This window comes from Amblyomma mixtum, chromosome 7 (genome assembly GCF_055824585.1).
Source record: "Amblyomma mixtum isolate Tamu chromosome 7, ASM5582458v1, whole genome shotgun sequence".
NCBI classification, from domain to species: Eukaryota; Metazoa; Arthropoda; class Arachnida; order Ixodida; family Ixodidae; genus Amblyomma; species Amblyomma mixtum.
In genome coordinates, this window is record NC_143018.1 from 115,373,463 (window position 1) to 115,396,465 (window position 23,003).

Below are 23,003 nucleotides of genomic sequence, written 5' to 3' on the forward strand. Positions count from 1 at the left end.
CGGCGATCATAATTTTGCCGCTGAGTCTCCCTGAAAGCTGCGTCTTTTGCCCGTGCTTCTGAGAGATTGGGGGTCTTGGGTGCCAGCTTCTTTGGGTGGAGAGGCAAGGTAGTGCGAAGGCGCCGCCCCATGAGTAGCTCTGCTGGCGTTTTTCCTAGGGATCCCGGCGTGTCCCTGTATGCTAACAAAGCCAGATGTAGGTCACTAGATTTTAGCAACAGCTCTTTCACAGTTTTTACCATTCTTTCTGCCTCTCCATTTGCCTGCTGGTACCTAGGGCTACACGTCACACGTTTGAATCCGTAACAGTTCGCGAACTGGCTGAACTCCTGGCTGACAAATTGAGCACCGTTATCGGTTACCAGCGTTTCCGGTATACCGTGGGTAGAAAACACCTTCTTGAGATGATAAATAACTTCTGTGCTGTTAAGAGAGGTCAGTGGACACAATTCTGGAAATCGAGATAAGTAATCAACTATGACCAAGTAGTTACAGCCTCTCACATGGCAGATATCAGCGGCATCCTTTGCCATGGCCGAAAAGGTGTCTCAGTCCGGATCATTGGCTCGCACGGCTGGAAGCGAAATTGGGAACACGTGCGGCAGTCGGCAATGAATACCGCAAGCTGAGCGCTTAAACCTGGCCACCACACGGACTCCCTTGCCCTTGCTCTACACCTTACAACACCCTGGTGGCCCTCATGAAGCAGTTTTAACATTCTGCTTCTAAGGCAGTGTGGCACTACAATGCGAGTGCCGTGCATGAGGACACCTTTACATATGCTCAGAACGGCGCGATCCTGCCAATAGGGCCTCAAAACGGCCGATAACGAATGTAGACTAGGCCACCCCTCACGGACGTAGCGGCACAACGTACGACAAGTCTCGTCCTTCGCCTGTTCTTCGGCTACTAGCCCGAAGTGCTGCGACTCGCTCAGCACAGATTACACGCCGGCAACGTAACAGTTGACTTCTTGGACCGAAAGAAAGTTCTTCGTCTTTTGGCCTGCCACTGGTGCTCTGGAGAGTGCATCAGCTATTTCGAGATTTTTGCCCGGGACATACTGCACCTCAAAGCTGAACCGCATTAGCCGCATTCTGAACCTTTGAATGCGAGGCGGAACCAGGTCAAGTGGAGTCTTTCCTAGCAAAGTAACGAACGGTTTGTGGTCTGTTTCTACAATAATGTGCAGTCCACGCACATAGCTTTCGAGACGTTCTGCGGCCCATGTTATAGCTAAAGTCTCCTTCTCAATTTGCGCATAGCGCATCTCAGTTGGTGTCAATGACCTTGAGACGAAAACAACTGGCCGCTTTTCTTTATTCGGTTGTACTTGCAGTAAAACTGCTCCTAGGCCGTACGAGGAAGCATCTGCAGAAATAATCGTTGGACGTTGTGCATCAAACTTAGCCATACACCTATCTGAGCAGATAGCACTCTTCACGCTATCAAAAGCTATCTGCTGAGGCGCTACCCAGACCCACTCAGTGTTCTTTTGCAACAGTTGACGCAAAGACGTCGTTCGCTCAGCCAAGTCTGGAATGAATCGTGAACAATGATTAGCAAGACCTAAAAACCTGCGCATTTCTGCAGCGTTCGATGGCGGCTTTAGATCTGCAATTGCGCGAACCTTCGCTGGGTCCGGGCGTATGCCCTCTTGGCTCACGCGGCAGCCAAGAAAACAAAGCTCTTTTACACTGAACTGACACTTTTCTTTGTTTAGGGTCTGTAAGGAGATAGCGCCACCCAGCGGCGTTCGTGAGGAGAAGAAGACAAAGCACGAGGAGCGCGTGCGGAGGGGTACGCCGGGAGAGGTCGAAGAGGATTACGTGGGAGAAAAGAGAAGAGCGCGGTGGACGACGGACGTGGACGAGTTCTGCTGGCTCCCCGAGTTCCGGGCTTGAGCCTCAGCCGCAGACGTCCGGGCCACCAGACCTGGACATCCATCGGCGAGACCTCAACCACCAGGCCCAGGCGCCACTCTTCTCCGTCCATCCGTCAGCTGCTCCACACAGGCCGCTTCTGGCGCCTACGTGACTTTTCCGGGATACCAGACCTGGGAACCGTGCTGGGAGCCCACAGACGCCGACGCTGCGGTAGCGTTGCATCGACATTGGAACACCCAGAGACTCCCTGACTGACCGACACCCAGCCAGTCCTCCCCGCTCGTTGCTCGAATAAGACAAGTAGTGTGACTTTCCTCTTTGACTTTCTTTTTTCTGCATTTTTCGTAAGCACTTTGTTCTGTTCCCCCGTGTATTTTTCCCGTGTGTTGCTGCCTTGCTCTCTTGTTCCTTTCCTTTTTTCTCGCTCATATTGAAATTGGTTTCCTTTCCGATAAAAGCCGCCTCGTTTATTGTTTGTACTTTTGTGTTTGTTTAAAATAAGACCTGCATTCTCACAGATCCTCACAAATTTGGCGTCCACTACGACAGGACGAGGTCGGTTTTTATTTATTTGCCTGTTGTGTTAATTTAGGAACAATATGAGCGCTTCAGATTTGGTTGCTTTAGGCGAGCGCATGGGCTTGTGCGGCGCGGAGTTACGAGCGTGGGTGGAGGACGAGCTTCGTAAGGGACGGGAAGAGAGAGCCGCTGAGCGTGAAGCTGCGAAGCAGAAGCTGGAGTTAGAGGCACGGAATTTGGAGTTAGAGGCACGGAATTTGGAGACGGGGCGTGAAGCTGCGAAAGAACGTTTGGAGTTAGAGGCGCAGAACTTGCAGCTACAAATAAGGCTCAAGGAGGATGGCGCAAATCCTCCGAGTGACCGTGGAGAGCGTAGCGTCTCATCGACCAGCTCCATTAACCCGCACAGCCTCATACCACAGTTCAATGAGGCGCGGGATGACCTCGATGCCTACTTAAAGAGGTTTGAGCATGTGGCCACGGGGCAGGGCTGGCCAAAAGAAAAGTGGGCAACGGCGTTGAGCTTGTGCCTTGGCGGCGAAGCACTTAGGGTCTTCGGTCGGCTCTCGCCTGAGGATTCCGTGGATTATGACAAAGCGAAGCTTGCTTTGCTTCAGAGGTTTAGGTTCACCGCGGAAGGGTACCGAGAGAAGTTTCGCCAGAGCAAGCCCCAGGATGGAGAAACGGCCTCGCAATATGCTGCCAGGTTGTTTAGTTTCTTTGACCGTTGGGTCGAGATGCGGGGAGAAGGCCGCACTTTTGAGGTGGTTCGCGAGATGGTCGTGAGCGAGCAATTTCTGAACAACTGTCATTCTCGTTTAGCCCTGTTCTTACGTGAGCGGGAGGGTAAGACAGTTTCCAAGCTGGCGGAGGCTGCCGATCATTTTCTCGAAGCACAGCGGCAAAATAACTTGTTGTTCTTTAAAGAGGAGGGGGAGCACACGATAGTTAAAGCCAAGGACGAGGTTTCATGTTCACAATCCCGCCTTCGGTGTTTTCTTTGTGACAAGACTGGGCACAAGGCGTCGGATTGTCGGACAAAGCCGAAGCAATTGTATTGCACCTGGTGCCGCGAGGTAGGACATGATGCCCAGTCATGCAAAGCTAAGAGACCAGGAGATCGTGAGGAGTCCTCCTGTTGCATGACACCTCGATATTCACATCCCGATAACCCTGCAGAGGTAACGCGCGTAGAGGGCCGGTTGGGGGAGATGGTCTGTCCTTCCAACCCGGTGGAAACTGCTATGCCCGTGGGGCACGGTGAGGAGTTCGGCCAGCCTGGTTCGGTATTACGGGATACGGGCAGCACCGGTATTGTTGTGCGTGAGTCTCTTGTACCGCCAGCGGCACTAACAGGGAAAAAGGCTACATTATTCTTGGCCAATGGGACCCGTGTAGAAGTTCCGGAAGCGGAGGTGGTGATTTCTTCTCCATACTTCTCGGGTAAGGCCATCGCGCGCTGCTTGTCTACACCCTTGTACGACATTATAATAGGCAATGTCCCCGGGGCTAAACCTCCATTCTCTGTCGACCCGCCAGTTCTAACTGATCAGGCAGTTTCCCTTGCCATGACGAGTTCGGTCGATGTTCCTTCCCTCACGATGACAGCAAAGGTTTCAGAGAGTAGTAAAAGCCCCACTCTGAACATACTCCACTTGTCACGGCCGGAGTTTCGCCACAAACAGGAAGAAGACCCGACCTTAGAGGTGTGTCGCAGGAAGTTGGGGCAAATATTTCGTGGCAAGGGACAGACCGCCCACTCTTTTGACACAGATGACGGTGTTCTTTTCCGAACATACCAAGTGTGTCCCGGCCAAGTCGTTGAGCAAGCGGTGGTACCGAAGGGCTTACGCACGCAAGTCCTTAAGCTGGCGCATAAGAGTGCATTATCCGGCCATCAAGGAATACGGAAAACAATAGCAAGGGTGCTCAGTGAGTTTTATTGGCCCGGTGTACAGGCTGACATTAAGAGTTATGTCAGATCGTGTGCGAAGTGTCAACCGACTGTGTCAAAGGAAAGGGAGAACAAAGTAAATGACGCCGTTGTTCCATCGGTGCCGGCGGACAACGGCCGGCACAGAGTGTATAACATCGTAGGACGGGGATATTTAAAACCATGGTGGAGACCGAGGTCGGTCTGGAGAAACCGGTTTCACAAAGGAAAACGGAAGTACTAGTTGAAAGAGTTCTCGCGACGGTGAAGTGGTTTGATGTGAAGAATGGAATACGGAAGAATGTAGCCCACACCCGTTCTTGTTGGCATTGTCTGTGTTTGTTCATGTTTGTTTTTGAGTGTCGGCTATCTACTTTTGTTCCCTTCCGTGTTTCTTCGCCCTCTATGAACGCTTTACGTTGACATTTCATATACTCTCTGTGCTGTGTGTGCGAATGTCTGTGGACGCTTCGAGCATTGACGATCATCGTATTATGTGTGGCGTGTAGTGTGCGCGCTGTGGTGCGGTGTTCTGTGTTGCGATCGTCGAACGCGTCAGGTGTCGCTCTCCTGAAGTTGAGTTCTTTCCCTTGGAAAAAACTTCCGAAGAGGGGGCCTTCTGTAAGGAGATAGCGCCACCCAGCGGCGTTCGTGAGGAGAAGACAAAGCACGAGGAGCGCGTGCGGAGGGGTACGCCGGGAGAGGTCGAAGAGGATTACGTGGGAGAGAAGAGAAGAGCGCGGTGGACGACGGACGTGGACGAGTTCTGCTGGCTCCCCGAGTTCCGGGCTTGGGCCTCAGCCGCAGACGTCCGGGCCACCAGACCTGGACATCCATCGTCGAGACCTCAACCACCAGGCCCAGGCGCCACTCTTCTCCGTCCATCCGTCAGCTGCTCCACACAGGCCGCTTCTGGCGCCTACGTGACTTTTCCGGGATGCCAGACCTGGTTACCGTGCTGGGAGCCCACAGACGCCGACGCTGCGGTAGCGTTGCATCGACATTGGAACACCCAGAGACTCCCTGACTGCCCGACACCCAGCCAGTCCTCCCCGCTCGTTGCTCGAATAAGACAAGTAGTGTGACTTTCCTCTTTGACTTTCTTTTTTCTGCATTTTTCGTAAGCACTTTGTTCTGTTCCCCCGTGTGTTTTTCCCGTGTGTTGCTGCCTTGCTCTCTTGTTCCTTTCCTTTTTTCTCGCTCATATTGAAATTGGTTTCCTTTCCGATAAAAGCCGCCTCGTTTATTGTTTCTACTTTTGTGTTTGTTTAAAATAAGACCTGCAATCTCACAGATCCTCACAGGGTCACACCGTTTTCGGTCAAGCGTTCCAAGGTACGAAACAACCGTTCGTCGTGTTCCTTCTGAGTAGAGCCAAAGACAAGGACATCGTCCATTAAGTTCACGACGCCCGGAATTCCCTCAAGAATCCTGCACATTTGGTTTTGGAAATACTCCGGAGCCGAAGTTATGCCAAATGGTAGCCGCTCAAAGCAATAACGGCCAAACGGAGTAATGATGGTTGTTAGCGGCTGCCATTCTTTTGCTAACCTCACTTGATGGAAACCAGAGTTTGCGTCGAGTTTGGAAAACTTGACGGCACCGCTGAGCAACCCGAGTGTCTCATCGACAGTTGGAAGCACAAACCGTTCGCGTTGCACTGATTTGTTCAGTTGAGTAAGGTCAACGCATATTCGCACTTGTCCTGACGGCTTCAAGACGGGCACTATGCCAGCACACCACTCCGTAGGCCCTTGAACTTTGCGAATGACCCCATTATTTTCCATCTCTTCCAGCTCTTGTTTTACGCCGTCTCGCAGCGGGATGGGTATGCGACGAGCAGTGTGAATGGCATAGGGCACGGCATCTGGTTTAAGACGAATACAGTATTCGCCTTTCATGGTCCCCAGACCGCGGAACAAGGAACCAAATCGCGTCTGCACTACCTGATGAACTGATGCTTCGTCCACAAATTTAACTATTCCCAGGGCTTCTATTGCGGGTAAGCCAAGAATCGCATTGCTCACCGAATCGACCACGAACACATCCTGTCTAACCGAAGCACGCTTCCACAGAATGTCGGCAGTAAACTTTCCCTTCAAGTTCAACTTGTCACCGCCTGGTCCCATCAGAATAACATCAGTAGGCTGTAGTACCTTCGGCAGCGCTGGAAACGACCCTGGGACAACATTTACCTCAGCTCCCGTGTCAACTTTCGCCGAAACAACTGCACCATTAATACCAATCTGAACAAAGCGAGCCTTTGCAGATGACACAGCCAAATCTCCCACGGAAAATGTCACACAGTTCATGTTCGGTTGCTCACCCCGAGGACTGCAGATGCCTACCTCTGAAAGCCATGCTTCGGGTTCCGTGGTCCTGTGTGCCCGTGAGCAGACAGCTCCCAAATGTCCCCGGCGCTGGCACACGTAGCACAGTGCTCCTCTGGCAGGGCACGACGACCTCGAATGAGGGCCCCTACCGCAAGCGGTACACGTCTGGTGATCTGGACGTCTCTGGTTCGATGTCCGCCTATGAACAGTGTCGACTTCAGCCCTCCTCAGGAACTCATGCTCTTCGCGGTCCACAACGCTCCGAAGATCCTGCTGCTGTCGCTGCAAAGCTTCTTTCAGGCGTGCCTTGGTGAGAGCACTTTTTAGAGTCAGCGCCGCATCCATTTGAAGAGCTTCCAACAACTTTGCGTCCCGTAGTCCAACTACAAACCGGTCGAGAATCATCCGCTCTTTCATCTCCCCGTAGTCGCATCTATAGGCCAGCGTATGTAACTCTGTAACATACTGATCTACAGACTCGCCTGGTTCTTGGTGGCGGCGATGGAAGCACGCACTTTCGTAGACTAAGTTCCTTGTGGCGACAAAATGGGTGTCGAACTGTGTCTTCACCACGTCGTATTTCTTCGAGTCTTCCTCGGACAAGTTGAAAGTCTTGAAAATGTTGCGTGCCTGTCGTCCCATCGTGTACAGCAACGTACGCACCTGAGCCTCTTGAGTTCGCTCATTAAGTCCTGAGGCGAATCGGTAGTCATCGAATTCTTGTATCCACCCAGGCCACTCGGACGTCTTGTCGAAGTTGAAGCTCTCTGGCGGCTGCACCAAAAAAGGCTGAGACGAAACCTTCGTTTCTTCCATTTTCTGGGCTGTTATCCGGCTGGTATACGATGCTGCTGGCGGCCGGCCACAGGCGGTAACCTTACGTCTGCCGTGGGTCCCGTATAACCTGGACAACCACTTCTGACACCATGTGGTGTTTCGCAGGACGACACATCGATGAAGACTAGTGCGTGGCCCCCAGGCCCACGCCCAAAGGAAAGCCTCGTTTATTGCAACCTGACAAGTATATATACAGACACTGAGTACGTCACGCATGCGCCGAGCATCACAAGAGTACACGTGCACTTGCTACGATAGATAATATCACACGAGGATCGATAACGCCACAACCACGTCATTTTTCTTGCTGTTGGCGGATGAGCGGTCGGATTTTGCGTTCCCGCATTTTTTTTCAAGTGATGTTCTTACCTTGTACAGGTTCCGGTCTGTTTGCTCCAATAAAGCAGACATTATTTTCAACACTGCTCCTATCTTCTGTTTCTTCGTCGCTCTTTTTTTGGGGCGGCGTACTGTTTGTGGATGAATTACCGACTAGCGCAGAAGAAGATATTGATGCATCTTGCGATAATACAATCGTTCTTTCACGCTATGGAGGCAGCGATGAGGAGCCTTATTGGCGATGACCAGGTAAAGAAACTCGCGGAACGCCTAAGAAGTGGCGCTCCGTTGTAGCCGAGTGGGTTCTGCGTTCTGCTGTTGACTGGTCACGGGTTACATCGAGGACGCATCGACCGTACATCGATGGAGGTGAAGTAAAAAAGCGCTCGTTTTCTGAGCGATGTCTGCGCACGTAATTAATCACAGGGGGTCTAATTGTATCCGCCACCACTGCTACGCGTCTCTCAAAGCCACTGAGTCTCTCCGGGACGATAAACGCCACAATTTACAATCATACAAAAAAACTCTTTAAACCACGTATATGAACGCAAATCCTGCCATGCCAAATTGCCTTCTATGCTGCTTTAATTTTCTACGTACTTTATTTTTTTTTAGTCGCCTATATAGTGGTGCATGACCATGAAAACTACCATGAAATCAGGTTTCAGCTTCAAGGCTTTGATCGAGCCTGTAAGGTTAGATCACTTCATCTACGATAATAGCTTCCAAAGGCCAAGCAGACTACAAAAAAATCTTTCCTGCTGCTTCATTCTGTCACTCAAGCTCACGTCGTACCAGCGCGATTGGCTACGCTGGTTCAACGGCTGCACGGGCAGCCGGTGAATAAATGACATGTTGACTGTCGTGCCGTGAATACCCTAGCTTTCACCTGGTAATTACTTGCGCAATAGTGCGGACGGAAATGAAAATTCTGCATCAACGATATCATCATACAAAATGGCACAGTCCACATTTTCAAGTAAATATCCAGCATTTGCTTAGTACGACCGAAATATAATATTGGAAAAGTTGTGAGAATCTACACATCTAGTTATAAGCTGTCTTGGTCGTGGTAAGAACTGAAAACTTCAACAATGGTCAGTAGTTTCATCTTACCAGCATTGGCGCAGGAGTTCATATCACGCCTATACAAAACGTCATTGTTCTAGACTGTTAAGCTAATCTACAAGATGCATGTATAATGTTTTTGATAATGAACGATTCGAGCAAAATTATATAAACGTAACTGTCTTGCTTTTCAGAACAATAATGAAGTGACCGCCTATTACTAGTTGGTCCTTCAAGACATGAGAGGCGCCAGGATAGTTTTCACAGGAGACCTTAATTGGCACGCAAACAAGTTTGGAGGGCGATTACTACGCCTACTATGACCTCAGCCTTGAGTTGAATAAAAACGGCTTCCGTGATTTCAGAACTTTGGTGCGGTGTCATAGAGCTCTTTATGCTTACGCTGCTTTAAATAAGAGTGGCGCAGCAACCTCGAGGGCGCTGTCTTTTGGTAATGGTCCTGTTGTGTAGCCAGGAAGGCAGGGGAGCCCACCTGACTTTATCCAAGTCTCTGTTGCAGCAGTGAGATCGTGTTGCAGAGAGGAAGGCAAGAAAATCCTCAAAAGGAAGAGGAAAGGAGGTTGCGAAACGAGTGCGACACCATGGGCGCATCATTCTCTTCTTATCTCCAAAACAAATCAAATAGCCCGCAAGAATGTTCTGCTAAGTCAGAAGACTGTTGCCATAAATGTACACGTGCACTAGGCAGTACTAGCTGAAAGAAATAAACGTCACAGATTACACGCAGCGCACGCGAGTCTGTGCCTTTAGCATCAAGATTTCGCTATCTGATTGCCTCGTGAACTTTCGGTGTGTATTTTTTTTTTCCTTTTCGGCTGTCAACGCTTTGCGTAGTTGGACCTTGCAATAGTGACAGCAACCATGTGTAGGCAGTTACCGATACCTAACCCTTCGCTCTGCCATGCACGCTGCCTTGTCGGACCCCAAAACAGGAATGCTGCTGCGGCTGAGCCCCGGACACATCCTCGGCGCCAAATGAAGACCAACCCGGTGAACCAAGCAAACATTGCATCCTTACGCGTGCTCGTTGTGTGATCTGATTCCTGAATGCACTGTCTTGCTGCCTTGCGGCCATGCCCTTTGAGAAACATGCAAGAAGGGAAGTCTCCAAGATAGCGTCGGCGGCGTCTGTCCTCTGGACCAGGAACGCTTCGACGAAAACGTGTGCCCGAAAATCTTCTCCCGCCGAATGAAGTCGCGAAGCTCAAGATGTGTGTGCTGCACCTAATTATTTCTTTCCTTATGATTAAACGTTTCATTTACGAAGCATGTATTCGTACGTGCATGACTGTGAGGGTGTTTTTGTGCGCGCACATAAATTCTTTTACCCTAATGTGCACGATGCCTGCAGCCGTAACGTAGAATAACTCTGAAGCCTTTTCTTAATTTTTCGGCTTTCACGTCGGTTAATTAGGCGCTGGTCGAGGTTCGAGCTTCGGTAAATAGCGCCGTAGTCGCATATAGGTGCCTTGAACCCACGTTATACCGGCGCAATGTTGGCGAACAGGTCCGCTGTGAAAGGCAGTGCGCACGTTTTATTCACTTATCGACACCTACTCCGTGGAGAGCGCCGTAAAAGTAGGCGGTAGGATGGTTTGACAGAATATCGGGAAGCTATCTCAGGAGTCAAAAGATCTGATTAAGAAAAGGCAAAGAATAAGGACGTCTAACTCCATAGACAGAATAGAACTAGTAGACTGTCAAGGTTAATAAATAAGTGCAAGGTAGCTGACATCACGAAGTTTAACATGAAGAAAATCGAGTTTGCTCTAAAGAGGGAATGTAGCCTAAAAGCAGTGAAGAGAAAACTAGGCATAGGTAAAAACCAGGCGTATGCGCTAAGAGAAAAAGAGGGCAATGTCATTAGCAATATGAATAAGATAGTTAAAGTAGCCGAAGAGTTTTACACAAATCTATACAGTACGGATTGAAATCAGAATGTTACTGAGAGAGACAGTAGAGCGCAGCAATGGGCCATCCGGCTAATAACGAAGGAGGAAGTAAAGAAAAGCCTTAGGAGCAATGCAAAAGGGGAAAGCAGCTGGTGAGGATCAGATAACAGCCGATTTGTTGAAGGATGAAGGAGAGATTGTGCTCGAAGAACTAGCCACCCTGTATACGCAATGCCTTGTGACCTCGAGCGTACCTAGTCCTAGCACAAACGCTAACATTCTCTTAATGTTGTGTAAAACTGTGTAAAATTGTGTGATCAAAACGCGCTCTTTTTTCCATACACCTTGCTCTATTAAATAAAATACGCAGAGTGGTATGTGAGCGGCGAGAAGAGCGTACGAGCTAAGTCTTGGTACAACCATTTTCTCGATACTGAAAACCGGAGCTCGTGGTAGAAAAGAACAAGTAGGAAACGAACAGCGAAGTACAATCGCATGCTTTAAGCTCGATAAAAAGGGGCTATCAGAAACATTTGAAGACGCAGTAAAGTTCGGTAAAACATAAACTAACTTGACTTGCAACAATGCATGCCTTATTGGAAGTATAATGCTGTTGAAAAACATGAAACGTAAAACTACTTATCTGACATGCAGGTAATTAAACGAAGGCCATCAGCGTTTGCAGACCATAACAGGTAATCAGATAAAAAAGATTTAAAATATGAATATCACACAAAAGTAGCGAAACTTATTGAAAACCTGGATATAAAGTACTATGCAGTTAATATTCTCGAGTACATAAGGAACTTCAGTGGGGAGAGAAAGATTTCAGGCGGTCGCCGTGCCCAAAATCGAGATACCATAAGGGACACGTGTCTGTGAATAGTGCTGAAGAGTTTGCACGCGGTCTTTTCCAGTAATGTGTCCTCTTATTACGGACCCTCGAAGAGACGCCAAGGCGCCTGAGGGGCCTAGGTGTACACGCCACACCAGCGTATTAAACAATAAAACATGATATATGAGATATGAAAATGGAAACAAGCACGATGAGTGGGTAATAACAAAAACACGTGGATGGGCGAAAAGAGGAAACAGGGTAAAGGAGTAAAAACATAGCCTGAAATAGTTACGACAGGCACGGCGAAAAAAAAAATCGGCAAAAGCGAAATAGACGGCGTAATGACATACTTACTCACTAGTATTAATATTGCCGCGTCTACAACAATAGCCGCTCGGCGGCTGTTCGGCACGCAGCTCGTGCGCCACGCGGTTCGCTGCTGAAGAAGACGAAGCTCGACGTTCCATCCTGGCCGTCTCGGTGTGCGCTGGCATCATCTCGGTGTTGGCGTTCCTCTGCCGTCTGGACGCGGCGCTACCTGTACCAACTGCTACGTTACACTGGTGGAGGTGCGGGCTCGACGTCCCATGTCCAACACCTCTTCAGACAGCCGCTCATCGAGTCCCGACCAGCTACCCCTTGTCTGCACGCCCGTTCACCGCAGCAGCCGCCGCCTCCTGGGACTGGTCCCAGAGTTTGGTTTCCTCCCAAAAGAGGCACGCACTCATCGACCTGGTGAGCATACCACCATGGCTCAGGCTAGCGCTTCCCACTTGACTCTCCAGCAACCCCGCGTGCCAGCCAGCTTCCATGGCGTCACTTTCGAAGACGTTGAAGACTGGCTTGACCAGTTTGAGCGGGTTGCCGATTTCAACCAATGGAGCCCTGCGCAGAAGCTGCGGAACGTGTATTTCGCCCTCGAAGACGGAGCCAAGATTTGGTTCGAGAACAGGGAGGCCGATCTCCAAAGCTGGGATACCTTCCGCCAGCAGGTCCGGGACACCTTTGCTAGCACGGACCGCCGGGATCGTGCGCGGCGCCTCCTGGACGCTCGCGTCCAAAAGCCTAATGAGACCGTTGCCATGTTCGCCGAGGACGTGACCCGTCTTTGTCGGCGCGCTGACCCAGATATGGCGGAATCCGCGAAGCTCCGCCACCTGATGCAAGGTGTGAAGGACCAACTCTTCGCTGGTTTGGTCCGGAATCCCCCGCAGACGGTAGCCGACTTCATCAAAGAGGCGACCGCCATTGAGCGGGCCTTGCATCAACGCTGCCGCCGAAATGACTCCTTGTGCGGTGAGCCAAGCGCCAGTGCGGCTTCTTTGAGCGTGCCCAGCGACAATGCGTCGCTGCGCGAGCTCATACGCGCTGTGGTCCGTGAAGAGCTGCAGAAACTGACCCTTGCCTCGTCTGACCCGACGGCTGCGGCTCTTACCGAGGTTGTGCGCGACGAGATTCGTCAAGCATTTTCACCGCCTCCTCCAGTCATGCCGGAGCCACGTCCCATGAGCTACGCCGCGGCTCTCCGTTCCGAGTTGCCACCTGTGCAACGCTTGCCGTACCACCCGCCGCCGCCAACCGCTCCACCACCGTCATTCTACCAGCGGCCTCAGCGAGGACCTGCCATGCGTCCACCGGCCCGGAAGGCGGCTGTTTGGCGCACTTCTGATCAGCAGCCGCTCTGTTACCATTGCGGGGAAGCCGGCCACCTGTATCGCCGTTGCCCATACCGTGAAATCGGCCTCCGGGGTTTCCCACGTGACGCTCCTTGTCCCCGTTTCGGTGAGCGACCCCACGAAATAGAGGAGTACCTTGCTGCCCATGACACCACATCTAACCGCCGACCCCGATCTCCGTCTCCCGCACGCGTCACATCGCCCAGCCGCCAGGCTTTCTCAGATGGACTGCGGGGCCGGTCTCCAAGCCCGCGCCGGGGAAACTGAAAGCGGCGACCTCAGGGGGGAAGGTTGCTGACAGCGGATATAACGAAGACCCCCGAACGCCGCCGGAGCGCGATGCCGAGATCCCGATGCCGCCGCAGCACGATTCTGTGAACCCGAGTTTCCCTGACACCGATGCAGTTAGCGCCGACCTCCGCATTCGCGTTGACGGGCACCCAGTGACTGCTTTAGTCGATACAGGCGCGGACTTTTCGATCATAAGCAAGCACCTCGCGGATCGCCTCAGCAAGGTAAAGACAGCCTGGGATGGACCTCAAATTCGTACTGCTGGGGGTCACCTCATGACGCCTGTCGGAAGATGCACTGCTCGAGTCACCATTGCCAATTCTGCTTTTGTTGGCACTTTTGTTGTTCTGCCGCACTGCTGCAAAGACCTGATCCTCGGAATGGACTTCTTGCGTGAGCATGGTGCCATCATAAACCTTCCTGATCGTCTGGTAATATTTTCGACCCCTGGAACGATTCCAGCCGACACCGAACCACGCAGAGTGGCCCTGCGCATAATCGACGCCGATGTGACCGTCCCTCCGCGATCCTGTGCCCTCGTTACCGTCATTTGTGACGACCTGTGCAGTGCTGACGGCGTAGCAGAACAGAACACTGCGCTTGTACTCTCTCATGGGGTCTGCGTCGCCAGAGGTATCGTCACGCTACGGAACGGCCTGGCAGATGTCCTTCTAACGAATTTCGGGACCGAACGGCAACACATCGCCAAGGGCACTGCGGTCGCATACTTCGAGGGCATCGCCGAAATTAACGACTGCCTTGCCCTCCAGAGCGAAACGTCCAATTCTTGCACACCTCAGCTGATCCTCGACGTGAACCCAGGCTTACCCCCAGCCGATAGGGAGAGCCTAGTCGGCCTACTGCATCAGTTCCAAGACTGTTTCTCGTCTACGTCGGCAGTCAAACAGACGCCTCTCGCTAAGCACCGCATCATTACGGACTGCAGTACCCGACCAATTCGGCAAAACCCATACCGTGTCTCACTGCGGGAGCGTGAAGCCATAGCTGAACAAGTCAAAGAGATGCTGCAGGATGGTGTTATTCAGCCGTCGAGGAGCCCGTGGGCTTCGCCTGTGGTTTTGGTTAAGAAGAAGGATGGTAGTCTGCGATTTTGCGTTGACTACCGGAAGCTTAACCAGGTTACCAAGAAAGACGTCTACCCGTTACCACGCATTGACGACTCTCTTGACCGGTTGCGGCACGCGCGCTACTTTTCTTCGCTGGACTTAAAAAGTGGTTACTGGCAGATCGAAGTTGACGAGCGGGATCGCGAGAAGACAGCGTTCGTGACGCCGGATGGCCTTTATGAGTTCAAGGTCCTTCCTTTCGGTTTGTGTTCAGCTCCAGCAACATTTCAAAGAATGATGGACGCTGTTTTGTCGGGCCTGAAATGGCAGACGTGCTTGGTATACCTGGACGACGTTGTTGTATTTTCGCCAACGTTCGAAGAACACCTCCAGCGCCTCTTGACCGTGCTACAGGCTATACGATCTGCCGGCCTGACGTTGAAGCCCGAGAAATGCCACTTTGGTTATGAGGAGCTCCTTTTCCTGGGCCATGTCGTCAGCCATCGTGGAGTCCGGCCGGATCCTGCTAAAACAGCTGCCGTCGCCAACTTTCCCACTCCTTCGGACAAGAAAACGGTCCGGCGTTTTTTGGGCCTTTGCGCGTATTACCGGCGGTTCATTGCCAACTTTTCCCGACTTGCTGCACCGTTGACGCATCTTACAAGAGAGGACGTCCCATTCACGTGGACAGAGCAGCAGCAGCAGGCATTTGATGAATTACGGCGACGCTTGCAAACCACGCCTGTCCTTGGTCATTTCGATTCTCGTGCGGAGACTCTCGTCCACACAGATGCCAGCAACGTGGGTCTCGGTGCTGTACTCGTCCAGTGGCAGGACGGCGCTGAGCGCGTAATAGCATACGCCAGCCGCACTCTGTCTCGTGCCGAATCTAATTATTCCACGACCGAAAAAGAATGCCTTGCCGTGGTATGGGCTGTGACAAAATTTCGACCTTACCTGTACGGCCGACATTTTCAAGTTGTAACCGACCACCACTCTCTCTGCTGGTTGACGAACTTACGGGATCCCTCTGGCCGCCTTGCGCGTTGGAGCTTACGCCTTCAGGAGTTTGACATGTCCATCGTCTATAAATCAGGGCGCCAGCACAACGATGCCGACTGCTTGTCCAGATATCCAGTCGAGGCTGCGCGCGACGACGACGAACCGGACTTTCCTCTCATCGCAGCCGTAGACGCAGCGACTATTTCCAGTCAGCAACGTGAGGACCCGGCGCTGAAACCTCTCATCGACTTCCTGGAAGCACGTACCGAGGAGGTTCCCCAGCCCTTCGCAAGAACCAAGTCCTCCTTTTGTCTGCGCAACAACGTGCTGTACAAAGCCAACTTTTCTCCAACCGGAAGCGACTACCTCCTCGTCGTTCCAGCGAATCTCCGTGAAGAAATCTTGCAGGCGTGTCACGACGAGCCCACCGCAGGTCACCTCGGCTACGCCCGCACTCTGGCTCGGATCAAAAAGAGCTATTACTGGCCTAAGCTTGCGGCGACTGTACGACACTATGTGCGCACGCGCCGTAATTGTCAACGACGAAAAACACCCCCTGTCAAGCCAGCTGGACTTTTACATCCCGTTCAAGTGCCCAGACTCCCGTTTGAGCAAGTTGGCATGGACCTTCTCGGCCCTTTTCCAACTTCATCTTCGGGAAACCGGTGGATTATTGTCGCTACTGATTACCTTACGCGCTACGCTGAAACCAAGGCCCTCCAGCGCGGCACAGCAGCCGAGGCTGCGAAATTTTTCGTGGAACGCATCGTCCTCCGGCATGGCGCTCCAGCACTAATTATCACGGATAGAGGCACCGCTTTCACTGCCAAACTCTTGGAATCCCTCATGCGGCTGAGTGGCACTACTCACAGGAAGACAACCGCCTACCATCCCCAGACGAATGGCCTGACCGAGCGCCTCAACAAAACTCTCGTCGACATGCTGTCCATGTATGTTGACGTTGAGCATCGATCTTGGGACAATATCCTGCCATATATTACTTTCGCGTATAACACGGCTCAACAGGAAACCACGCGGAGGACGCCCTTCTGTCTGTTGTACGGCCGCGAAGTGTCGACAATGTTGGAAGCAATGCTGCCTGTTGTGTTTCTGCACCCCCCCCCCCCCCCTAACTCTCTTTGTGTGTTCCCGTCACACCTGTGTCCACTTAGGCCATGCCCAGAGGCAGTGGTCTTCATGAAGCACGTGCTCCCATGCAACCTCATGACAGGTGGAAAACGAACAAGAGGGAGGTATTCAGCTCCTGGATTCCTGGTACCACCACTTCGGACCACGTGGGCCCGATCATGCAGCTACCGTGAACATTCATCGAGGCCGACAACCCCGCGACGGCGGTGGGAAGTGGGATGCTTGGAATGCCCCTCCGAGCCTCAGCGGATTAGTGTAGCAAGAATGCCAGGTGCCATTGTCGGCAATGACCCCAGCGAAATTCCTATGCCGGAGGTATTGTTCGAGCGACCACAGAGGAGGCGACGGGCCGGCGCCGGTCACGCTGGCGGATAATTGAAGAATTCTGTGGCCCTGACTCGCGTTCTGGGCATTCGGCGGGGAAGCAAGTTTATTCACCTGCTGGAGGACTTCGGGAGATTCCTATCCCGCAGCGCTGGATGGGTCAGCATCTCCTCCTCTCATCAACCAGCTGCGAGAGAGAGTGGAAAAGCTCGCACCTGCCCAGCCGTGGGCGGTAACAAGAACGTCCCCTTCGGTCCATCCGATTGGACAGTGCTCGTCGACCATTATTCCCCAGCCAGGGATCTGGGGAAACCGAACGATATTTAACTCGGCCGTGAGTGTGGCCGAAAAAAGCCTGCTAGCTCCAGTCGACTACGGTTGACGAAGACGTTCCCCTTCCACTGAGAGCCATTCTCAGTCCCGCTCTTGTAAATATTGTAAATATGTGAATACAGTTTTTCCCTTCACTTCCCCTACTCCCCGTCTCCGGCCCACGTTTCCTTCCTCCTTCGGCACTGCGGCGGTGCTCCTGGATCCGATGCCTGGTGGGACACGCTTCTAGCATCGACAAATATATCATGCCCCATGATGGCCGCGACCCCGACGTTGGCGCCGAGGAGTTCACGCTTCGCGCAGAAGAAGCTCGACAACTTGCAAGAGTGCGCATCCTGAACCAACAAGACCGTGACGCCCGACGTTACAACCGCCGCCACAGACTGATGACGTTCGCCCCGGACGACAAAGTGTGGGTATGGACCCCCATTCGACGCCGTGGCCTTTCCGAAAAACTGCTCAAGCAGTATTTCGGCCCCTACCGAGTTCTCCGTCAGCTAAGCGACGTAACCTATGAAGTCCTCCCTGACGGGGCTTCCCGGACTACTCGCCGTCAGCAGAGACCAGAGATTGTTCATGTAGTGCGGATGAAGCCCTATTTTTCGCGAGACATTCAGTGACTACGTGCTGTGCGTTACTCTGTTTTTTTTTGTTTCTTTCTCCCTATTTTCTTGTTAAAGCATCGGGCCGATGCTCTTTCCGAGAGGGAGGGTAATGCCGCGTCTACAACAATAGCCGCTCGGCGGCTGTTCGGCACGCAGCTCGTGCGCCACGCGGTTCGCTGCTGAAGAAGACGAAGCTCGACGTTCCATCCTGGCCGTCTCGGTGTGCGCTGGCATCATCTCGGTGTTGGCGTTCCTCTGCCGTCTGGACGCGGCGCTACCTGTACCAACTGCTACGTTACAACATCGTGAAACGCTTCTGCGACCACACTTTTTATATTGTGTTTAGACCTGAACAAAAGGTAATGTTTCCAACTGCATGTTTACAAGGAACCAATTCTTACCATGACCCTTACATTGTAATCGCTTACAAAGGGGTGCTAAGTGGCCTCCTGGATTATTCTCTATTTGCAGCCTGTGTTGACATGCCCCTTCATTAAAACATATGCCAGCCAGTCCACTGTAGAACCTGTCGGAAGTGCGGGGAACTTTCTGCGCAACTTCTGAAACGCACTTGTGAACTTCTTATCGCGCACCTTGGTAGATTGCGGTCTAACCTTTTTTGCATTACTCGTCAAACGGGCACATACTTCGAAGTTTACACAGCGGAGAGAAAACAATCTTGACCGCTTGAAGGCTTGCCACTTTTTTGAAGTTACGTGAAACGCGATGAATGTACGGCATAAGCTCCACCGCTTCTTTCTTGGCAATCTCTTTCGGCTCGCTAGCGGAACGGATGCGCTGCAGTTGCTGATTGTATTTTTTGCTTTTTCATGATCAGAAGAAATTTTCCAAGGCGTTTCTGGCACTGTTTTTTCCTTTCGCTCATACACCCGCTTTATGTTGTTTTCTTGGTTTGGTCTGGTTTGTGGGGTTTAAGGTCCCAAAGCGACTAAGGCTATGAGAAACGCCGTAGTGGAGGTCTCCGGAAATTTCCACCACCTGGAGTTCTTTAACGTGCACTGGCATCGCACAGTACACGGGCCTATAGAATTTCTCCTCCAAAGAAATTCTAGCCGCCGCGGCCGGGATCGAACCCGCGTCTTTTGGGTCAGCAGCCGAGCACCATAACCGCTGAGCCACCGCGGCGGCGTTGTTTTCTTCCATTTTTACAAGTCATATAATGTTTTAGTCCCCACTCGTCTCCTTGATCGTCGGATACAACAGCTGTATCCTACCGGAACTCACCTATGGGGAAGAAACGTGGAGGCTAACAAAGAGGGTTCAGCTTAAGTTAAGAACAACGCAGCGAGCTATGGAAAGGATAATGATAGGTGTAACGTTAAGAGATCGAAAGCGGGCGGAGTGGGTGAGGGAACAAACGCGGGTTAACGACATCTTAGTTGAAATCAAGAGGAAGAAATGGGCTTGGGCAGAGCATGCAATGCGAAGGCAAGATAACCGCTGGTCCTTAAGGGTAACGGAGTGGATTCCAAGAGAAAGCAAACGTAGCAGGGGACGGCAGAAAGTTAGGTGGGCGGATGAGATTAAGAAGTTTGCGGGGATACAGTGGCGGCAACTGACAAAGGACAGGGTTAATTGGAGAGACATGGGAGAGGCCTTTGCCCTGCAGTGGGTGTAGTCAGGCTGATGATGATGATGATGATGATCGTCGTTTCTAATTCGGCCTTCCACGTAGGCTATCACATTTTATTCTCTCACCTTCGCCTTTACTGTCGATTCTGATCACTTTTTATGGCGCTAGGTCATCTGTGGCTGAAGAACGCAATGGCACAAAGCTGCTTTGTCTATTCAAGTTGGTGTCACAGACACATTTTCCGAACATTTCACACCAGCCATCGTGGGTTGGCTTGTCGAGTATGTATCTGGCGTGCGCAGTGCACTGGAGCGCTCTCGCATCAGTATAAATAAGCTGTCGGGAAACTTCAAATACAGCCCAGCATACTATCGATTGCCTTCAATACGATCCGCACCTGATGCGATCAGTTACACAAGCTTTGACGAATTCTATCGGCTCAGGTTTACGACATAGATACCGATCGGATGCTTCCATATTGAAAATAGAATATATATAGGAAAAACAGAGCCATAACTGAAAGGCTATAAAATCAGTGAACCTTTAAAGCAGCGTCAAAGTGAGGGCAGACATGCAGAAAAAGTGGTAACTACTTGTCTTTCTGGAGTCATCGCAAAAGACGCATGTTGTTTCCGGATAAGAGCTGAAATCGACACCTACCGCCACATATCTCTATCTACCATCTGCTTTGAAAAGCAAGACCAGCAGGGGCTGCGCGGGAAACCAGAATTGATCAAGAACGTCATGCCGAAGTAATGTTAAAGCGACTCGATAGAAGAAACCACCAGGCTGCAGTTGAATCGATTTCAGTGAATAATTCTTCGTTCAGAAAATTTGTTTCCTGTGTTATTTAAGAAAAAGTGGCGGCTCCGCGCGACATGGATATAAACAAAATACTTGCGACTTTCTTGCTTGCGCGAAAATCGAGCACAGAAGGAATGCGCTTTTTGCGTATAAAAGAAGAAGTTATTACTGCGTCAAGTAGCGGCGCCGAAGTTGCATCATCACCGTACCACAGAGCTGGCTTCGCCGAAGGCACTGAATTTGCTTGAGATGCAGCATCTACCACCGACTACGATGGGTGAGAAGTGATAGCGTAGACCATTTCTTTAATGAAGATTGGCAAGGGCCGTAGATTGAGGCGCTCATCAATGACTGCTATAAGCACAGGTTCTTCAGTGTCGGTGCCAAGTGCAACACGTAGAGATCCGTCAGCGCCCTTCGCTCCTCATTAACCTGCCCGTCATCCTGGTCGGGTGCCGGCCCAAAGCCACCGAAGATAAACAATCTTTCACCCATCACTGAGCAGCCATGCCAGTACCTGGGAGACGGTGGTGAGCCACATGGCTTCACTTCGGTCCAACACGACATCACGGAGTCGTACTTGTGCATATCTGCCAAGTAGGTCTGCAGCACATCGCTGTACCCTCCTAAAATGTACATCTCTTCGTTGCACACGAAGGCTGAATGACCTCGCCGACACACAGGACGAACTCTTTGTACCTGTGGGCGTACCCATGAAGAGGTAGTCGTCTCTAGGTAGTATAAGGAGTTGTCTGCGGCGTGGAAGGGGTCTGCTAGGCTGTCTCCAAACACATACATGCGGGTCCTGATGGCAGACGCAGTGTGGAAAGCACGCCAAACGGGCGCTTCTCCTCTGGTGGGGACACGATGCCACTGCAGGGTATCCAAGTCAAGGACCCGCATATATTGAGAATGATCCAAGACGCCGAAGATGTACTTGCGGTGACCCACAACGCAAGCTGTGTTGCCGTAAATCGATGTCGGCACCTCACCGGCCACCTCCGGGCGGCTGCATGTCATGGTGCTTGTGTCGAAGTGGTAGAGGACACTCGGAGATGGCCAACTGTGCGGGGCGCCCTTACGATACGCGCAGTGGCCGTACACTACAACTGTGTCGCGGGAAATGTAATCGGCCCACCGTCGGGAAGATGCGTCTGCACCACATCCCACCGGCCCGACGCGGGGTCGAAGATGAAGACGTGGACCAAGTTCCATGCCGCGTGGTAACTGTCGAACGAGTAGACCTTGCCGTTGATGCGTACAGCCCTGTGGGTGACGTGCTCTGGAACGTCATTCATCCGCCCCGTACACATCCTGCAGACACACCTGCTTCTATAAGAAACAAGGCCCGGTTATTCCAGCGATGGTGGCGGCGTCATGCGGCTTTTCTCTGAAGCAGCGATATGGCAACCGGTATTCGCGGCGTGAAAGGACGTAGTGCGTCGACGGGTGACTATTTGCGTTAAATTTTGGAACGTTTTTGTCATTGTGTGACACTCACGCGAATGAATGTTCGATAAAGAACATGTACTGTTCCCCTCACCCAGATTAAAAGCGCTAAAAGCCGTTATAAAGTGCGCATAAGCGGTCAGGAGGGCTCTTCTACTATTACGGGTTTGTTTCAGAGCGAATGACTTTCTTGAAGCCGCGAGATACGTGGTTAAGGCTTTCCAATCTAGAACTTCGTTTAGTTAATCGGTCATGACAGTCGCATTGGTAGGGACTGAATATCTGGGGGCCTTAAGAAGAAACGTCAAATATTTATTGCTTGAATCCTGCGGTACGTTTTTTGTTTCGTTTGGGATGTGTTTGCTTGCCGCCTTATCGTCTAGCAGGTGTTTGGTATAGGCTTGCTTTGGTTTTGTTTATGGTGTTTAATGTCCCAAAACCTGTTGCCTTTTTGCCATTTCACATTTCAATTTCATCGTTTAGCGAGAAATGGCTCTACTCTTTTACGTTTTTTATTTCACTTCTTTTCCACTTTTTGAGTAATTTGCTGGCGACAATAAGCGCTGCTTAATAGTTGTCTTTGAAGACTGAAATATTATAAGTTAGCACGTTAGCGGTAGTGGCGACCATTTAGAAGGTCCTGTCGCCTAAATGCAAAGCAGATCGCCAGATCGCGTGTAACGTTTTCAGGACGCTATACTAAAACTGTCTTTGGGGATAAGTTGCTTGCTGCACGCTAACGTAATTTCCCTTAGGTCCGCTATCACGCTAACGCTATACTAAAGCTCTCTAATATTGTCTCACTTCTAGAGGACGCCCCACCCGCGCCGGAAGGGAAGGCAGGAAGGTTGGAGTGTAAGAAGGAAACAAGAAGGAGGTGACGTGGTGGAAGGCTCCGGAATAATTTCGACCACCTGGGATCTTTAACGTGCACTCACATCGCGCAGTACACGGGCGCCTTTTGTGTTTTGCCTTCACCAAAACGTGGCCGCTGCGGCCGGGTTCGAGCTCGGGCACTCCGGCTGAGTAGCCGCATATGCTAA

General features: G+C 51.5%; 1 protein-coding gene across 1 annotated transcript; it reads right to left on the minus strand.

The window, feature by feature from the left end:
- Window positions 1–548: 548 nt before the first annotated feature.
- Window positions 549–7,487, minus strand: LOC149337277 (uncharacterized). The gene is made up of 2 exons (XM_089554370.1): window positions 6,665–7,487; window positions 549–574 (listed from the first exon to the last, which is right to left on the minus strand). Exons 1-2 carry the CDS (start codon window positions 7,485–7,487, stop codon window positions 549–551), a joined length of 849 nt encoding a protein of 282 aa, XP_089410496.1.
- Window positions 7,488–23,003: the final 15,516 nt, after the last annotated feature.